Source organism: Mixophyes fleayi, chromosome 2 (assembly GCF_038048845.1).
Source record: "Mixophyes fleayi isolate aMixFle1 chromosome 2, aMixFle1.hap1, whole genome shotgun sequence".
NCBI classification, from domain to species: Eukaryota; Metazoa; Chordata; class Amphibia; order Anura; family Limnodynastidae; genus Mixophyes; species Mixophyes fleayi.
The window spans coordinates 375,839,682-375,846,602 of NC_134403.1; the positions used below are offsets into that span (position 1 = coordinate 375,839,682).

At 39.4% G+C, this 6,921-nt stretch overlaps 1 protein-coding gene across 1 annotated transcript in view; it reads right to left on the reverse strand.

Annotated features, from left to right (window-relative positions):
* Positions 1–6,499, reverse strand: part of CD2 (CD2 molecule) — a 47,294-nt gene extending 40,795 nt beyond the window's left edge. Inside the window, exon 1 of the mRNA XM_075197510.1 lies at positions 6,393–6,499. Coding sequence (XP_075053611.1) covers positions 6,393–6,456 — 64 coding nt within the window. The 5' untranslated portion in view covers positions 6,457–6,499. The remainder of the gene's footprint in view (positions 1–6,392) is intronic.
* Positions 6,500–6,921: the final 422 nt, after the last annotated feature.

Consider the following 6,921-nt stretch of genomic DNA (forward strand, 5'->3'; position numbering starts at 1 on the left):
TGGTACCTCTAATGAAGATAGGCAATAATTAAGGGTATATGATTTATTATCACTTATAGACCGATCAGTCACGAAATTAAAACCACTTGCCCAATATTGTGTAGGTCCCTCTCATGAAGGTGTCCTGTGGTATCTGGCACCAAGACATTAGCAGCAGATCCTGTCTAGCAGCAAGCCCTGTAAGTGGCGAGGTTGGGTCTTTATGGCTCGGACTTGTTTCTCCAGCACATCCCACAGATGCTAGATCGGATTGAGATCTGGGGAATTTGGAGGTCAAGTCAACACCTTGAACTCTTTGTCATATTCCTCAAACCATTCCTGAACAATTTTTGTAAGGTGGCAGAGCGCATTGTCCTGCTGAAAGAAGCCACTGCCACCAGGAAATACATTTTACCATGACGGGAATACATTTTACCATGTACTTGGTCTCCAACAAGATTTAGGCAGGTGGTATGTGTCAAAGTAGCATCCACATGAATGCCGGGATTGAAGGTTTCCAAGCAGAACTTTGCCCAGAGCATCACACTGCCTCCGCTGGCTTGGTTCTTCCCATAATGCATCCTAGAGCCATCTCTTTCTCAGCTAAACGGCACACACACAGCCGTCCACATGATGTAAATGAAAACTTGATTCATCAGACCAGACCATCTTCTTCCATTGATCCATGGTCCAGTTCTGGCCCCCACGTGCCCATTGTAGGCACTTTCAGCAGTGGACAGGGGTCAGCATAAGCACTCCATATGCACCAGGTTGAGATACACTGTGTGTTCTGAAATCTTTCTATCATAACCAGCATTAACTTTTTCAGCAATTTGTGCTACTGGAGCTCTTCTGTGGGTCTAGACCAGACGGCCTTCACTCCCCACACGTGTTAATGAGCCTTGTGCGCCCATGACCCTGTTGCCTGTTTACCGGTTGTCCGTCATTGGACTTTTGATAGGTACTAACCACTGCATACCGGTAACACCTCACAAGACCGGCCGTTTAGGAGATGCTCTGACCCAGTCCAGCCATCACAATATGGCCCTTGTCAGAGTCACTCAGATCCTTACGATGCCCATCTTTCCTGCTTTAAACATCAACTTCAAGAACTGACTGTTCACTTGCTGCCCAATATATCCCACCCCTGACAGGTGCCAATATAACAAGATAATCAATGTTATTCACCTCACTGGTCAGTGGTGTAAATTATTCTTTTTTATATAACTCAGTGGTACAAGGTTAAGTAAAATAAGATGTTTGCATAATGGATTTAGATTACAGAATACATTAAGTAAGATTCATGACCTGACCTCCACCACATACAGTATCTTCTATATAAGAGCTATAAATAAGAATAGTCTGTCTGTAGTCTTGAATTATATGATTGTTGGTTATGTTAGTCATTATACTGTGTATAGGAAGACAGGCCTCTGCCATTCTGCCAGTAAAGGCCTTGGCTTAAGGTAGGTAGTGACGTGGGACTATATAATTAGTAACATTGGTCCCTGGAGTACAAGTGCTTAAGAGTATTACTGTTTGTGATTTATCTTGTATGGCTATTCTACAAACTGACTTAAAAAAATATTTCAGTTATTTGTTTGGTATTTGAATTGTTACATTTATATTTGATATAGTATATTTTAATATAAAATAATCACATAAAACATCTGGTGAGAACACGTAGTTAAGGTTATCACTAATTGGTCATTCTAGTTTATTTCTCCAAAAGAGCTAAGTTTGTGTTTCAAATTTTTATACGCCTAAAAAAACAATTTTATAGTAAAAGAAAAAGCAATACTTTCTATAAATAATTTAACTGGCACAAAAGTAACGTTGTGACTCACAAAATGTATTTTGTGGCCTAAAAGGAAAAAAAATCACACAGAAAAAATAAGAGGCGCAAAACATATTTTTCGGTGCCCTTCTACTTCCCTGGTGAGATGAATGGTGGAAAGAGCCACCGAAAGTTCAATATAATAATTTTTACAATTTTGAAATCGATCTTAGATAATCTAAAACCCAACCAAGAAAAAAGCAAGCAAAAAAAATAAATATTCACCATTAATAAACAGACCAATAAGGAGATGAGAATAAAATGTGAGGGTGTTATATGGTGAGGAATGAAAGGATATTCTGTATCTGGGCAGTCCGGATGCCACATAAGTCACACACATGAATACATCGCAATGCATTAAAAGTAACAGCAATATTAATACAAGAGTATAGGGCAATGGATTATTCAGCCTCTAGTGAGTTAATTAAACATGGTTACATAAATGTGTGATTTGGATAAAAAGAATACAACAATTGTATCAAAGTTGTGCTGTAACTTGAGATGAACATATAGTTTCAGGAAATGTTCAGTTTCTGTTCAGTGATTTAAGGTCACTGAATTGTTTACACTTAAAAAATTGAGAAATTTGGAAAATAAACATTTTTACATCAATACATTTTTATTTAAGTTTTTCAACAAATATATGGGGGTAAAGAAATAAAAAAAAGGAAGGTGAAAACAAGGGGGGTACAATGGGGGACCCACACTCTCCTGTCTGCGTGGCTTGACCCAGAAGTCCCTGATACCCATGTGAGTGTAAGCTCTAACACCCCAGGGGCTTCACATTCATTCAGGGACCTCTCTTCAGATCCGCTCCTAGCTTAATACAGACGTGCGTATGTCTGAATTACATGCGTTTAAGAAACACACAATTTATATTTGTTTTGTGTGTCTTAATGACTCAGGTCCATTTACTCTCAACATATCTCTGAATCCTTATGTTAAATAAACAAATATAAAAACTACATTTTATTTATGATATTGAAAAACTTTGTTTAAAAATGATAATTTCATCGCTAGCATTAAGTGTTCTGCATCTGAATAACCCACCGACCACAAAAAACACAAACTGAATTTTACACTCGACAACAGAGTGCTGCCATATACAGAGGAACCGACCCAGTGCACACCGCATGCACCCTGTATGCACTCAGCATGCACCCCGCATGCACACAGCACGCACCCCACATGCACCTCGCATGCACTCAGCATGCACCCTGCATGCACTCAGCACGCACCCCACATGCACTCAGCATGCACCCTGTATGCACCCCGCAGGCACCCTGCATGCACTCAGAAAGCACACCGTATGCACTCACACAACCCGCATGCACTCAGCATGTACCCCGCATGCACTCAGCATGCACACTGCATGTACTCAGCATGCACCCTGCATGCACCCCACTTGCACCCCGCATGCACCCAGCACACATGGAAAAGGGGGAGGGAGAAGCTCTCCAGGCTGCTTTAATCAGTGTCTATGTGCCCCAATATACTCCGGCACTATTATCTCCTGGTTACCTAGCTTGGAGACACCGAGTATTGTGCCCCAGGAACTGACCGAGTAAAGCCCGATGTACAGCCCGCACACTCCCAGCAAACATGGATGGATGAAAAGGGGAGGGGGCATCTGGCATGGAGAATTGTATGCTCTAAAAATGAGAAATTAGGTTACAATAACAACAACAGTGGTAGTGTGATTACATAAACTTATTGTTCTTTTCTTTTTTCAGTAGTAGCAAATATTAAATAATAATTATAAAATTATTCCAAGTCATATAGACCTAAGGGTTGTAAAAGGATTGCAAAACCTCATGAGTGGAGGCGGATAATCAACATCAGCTGGCTTGTTTCAAGGAAGAACTGTTAATCCCATCACAGTGCAGCATGGGACCATTACACCAATCATAGTGCATCATGGGACCATTACACCAATCATAGTGCATTATGGGACCATTACACCAATCATAGTGCATCATGCGACTGTTACACCAATCATAGTGCATCATGGGACTGTTACACCAATCATAGTGCATCATGGGACTGTTACACCAATCATAGTGCATCATGGGACCATTACACCAATCATAGTGCATCATGGGACCATTACACCAATCATAGTGCATCATGTGACTGTTACACCAATCATAGTGCATCATGGGACCATTACACCAATCATAGTGCAGCATGGATGGACTGTTACACCAATCATAGTGTATCATGGGAATGTTACACCAATCATAGTACATCATGGGATTATTACACCATTCATAGTGCATCATGGGACCATTACACCAATCATAGTGCATCATGGGATTATTACACCAATCATAGTGCATCATGGGACCATTACACCAATCATAGTGCATCATGGGCCTGTTACATCGTCAACCTGTTGTACTCCACTCGAAATTATATGTTGAACTGAGTGGATTTGCCCTTTCATTTACTGAAAAATAATAATCAGAATGGGCATAATGACACCAATATAAATAGTAATTCAGCTATTTTATGTTTCATTTTCCTGGTGGTTATTGTCAGATCAGGGCTGACCTCTGTTATGTTGTGCAATATATCACAATGTAAAATAACACAGACATTTGTCACATTACTGCACTTGTTATTTGCAGCTGGAAGCTTATTGCTTACAAGTTAACCCGTGCATGATACTCATGCATTCTAGTCAAATCAAGCTACTTAAGGTGTTAAAAAGGTTCTTGTCATGCATTTGGGCCATAGCCCAGGCCTCAACCACCAACCACTCCCCACTGTCACCCCCGGCAACCACCAACCACTCCCCACTGTCACTTCTCCTTCAAGAAATGTATATATATTTTTTTTAAATCTTTATAAACACTTTTAACAATTAACAAATTAAATTAACAAATTAAAAACATCTTAGTATACCAAATTTCAGCCCTTTCTGATTTTTTTTTTCCACACACACTAAGAATTTAATAGGTCAGTGTATAACTCTGCCCAGCAGGTGGCGCTGCAGCTTGGTTTTATTTTTTCCACACACACACAGACAGACTAACACACGCCACTAGACATTTATATTATAGATTACTTGTTACTGCACATTAGGAGCCGCAGGAACTCCGCCTCTGTCACTGGAGTACAATAGAGGAATCTCAGCTTTCATTTCCTGCAGCCGCTGTACGAGGCGCTATGTGAGGAATATCTACTTCTCCTCTGATAACAGCTGCAGCTGATTCCTTACAGAGAATCTTCTGTCCTGTTATGTGGTGCCGGGGGACGGGGAGGGGGCTTAAAACGACCCCTTCATCTTTTACTAGAAAAATTACTTTTCTTAACCTCAAAAGCAGCTTTTAACCACCAATTTATTTTCACACCACATTGTATGATGAGAACGAGTGAAACAGCACCAAAGTGACAGTTATTGTTGTATACGGAGCGATACAATATGGAAATAATTGTGTTCCACTTTTATTATAGTTCACAAGGTAAATTACGGTGAAAAGTGACAGAATATTTTATCAAATCCCATTTTACACTGACAGAGAAACTGAGCGTGAAGTTGGTCAGATAGTTGTCTGTTATTCCCAGGTGATGGAACAGGGGAACCAGGTCGTACACATGGGGCCATTATCTCCACAATGCAGTCAGGATCTAGAGCAACATCACTGCTTATAAGTTTCCAATGGACGGGACAAAAAAATTGATGATTATTACACTGGGCAACACTCATTTTATCACCAATCATAATAAAGTGATTTTGGGGTAACTTTGTGGTTCTGATTCCGAATATGACATTGGTTTTGCTAAATTGGCTCTAATTTTTGAGATAATTGGTACCACATTGAAAAACATAAAAATGCAAAAAATTTAATTGTCAGTCAAATCGCACTGACATTGTCTCAAATCATACAAAGGTAAACACATGAAACACATAATGGCATTTTATTCGTTATAATAACAGATAAACATTGTAAGCTGATTCGGATAATTACAATTAATGCAGAGCAAAACATTGAACGATTTTCTTTTATGTAGGATATCAAATAGACACAAAATACATTTGTGCAGTGTACAATAACTACCACGCCAATAATGGAAATACAGATTATTATTCTATTTTGTCAATAAGTATCCAACAATTGTCACGTAATAAAATGTTTCAGATATTCAGAGGTTGCAGTTTGCACCGTTTTCAATAATTCTCATATAAATCCTGTTATATAAACCTTTCCTGACAATAATTATGATCAATATAATTTTCTGTCTGTTGCAGATATTAACAAATGGCAACATAACATCATTTTCTTTTTTCAGAGATATCATTAATTAATAATATTGTGTTTTGAATGATACAAGATAAATAAGGTGCTGTAATTTTACATTATGATTCAATTTAATAGATTCAACTATATAAATATCAGTGACATGAGGTATTCACAATTCATTCAGTTTCACTAACAGAAATGTTTTACTTTTGCTCCCCCGCATCTATAGCTTTATCTACCTGTGAATATTTTTACCAGTCACAGATAAGCCACAGAGTGATCAGAATAAATAGAGCCATCTGCTGCTGTTGTGGATACAGGGTCCTTACCTGGTACAAGGAGGAGACAGAGGCTGATCCTGAAGGAGAGACGTACAGCACCTACTAGCTCCATGACCTGCTGATAGTGACAGGCTCAGAGACACCCGATGTCTGACTGTAGCTGAAGAGGAAGAGGTGGAGTTGTCATCTACATGTTCTCTCACTGATCCTGGGCAACAGGTACAATGTCACTGGGTGCTCAGACCAAGAGACCCCACAGCCGGTGTAGACTAAGTTACTTTCCTCCTACTTTCCTCATGTGTAATCTCATTAATCATAAATATTTCATATTTTCCTTGACTTCAACTCTCCCCATATTTCTGCCCTGTATCTGTTAAACCTTTTCACACCCACCTTATAAACTAGGGAAACACTCATAGGGGGATCACAGGTAACAGATACACTGAATGACTGAGCATGTAAAATAATTTTTTGTTGCATAATTATTTCTGTCACAGAAGAAACCTAGACTCTCAAGTTAAGTTCTCAGAGGCCTCACACATGGGCCAGGATCTCATGGTCATTAGTAGTCACACAT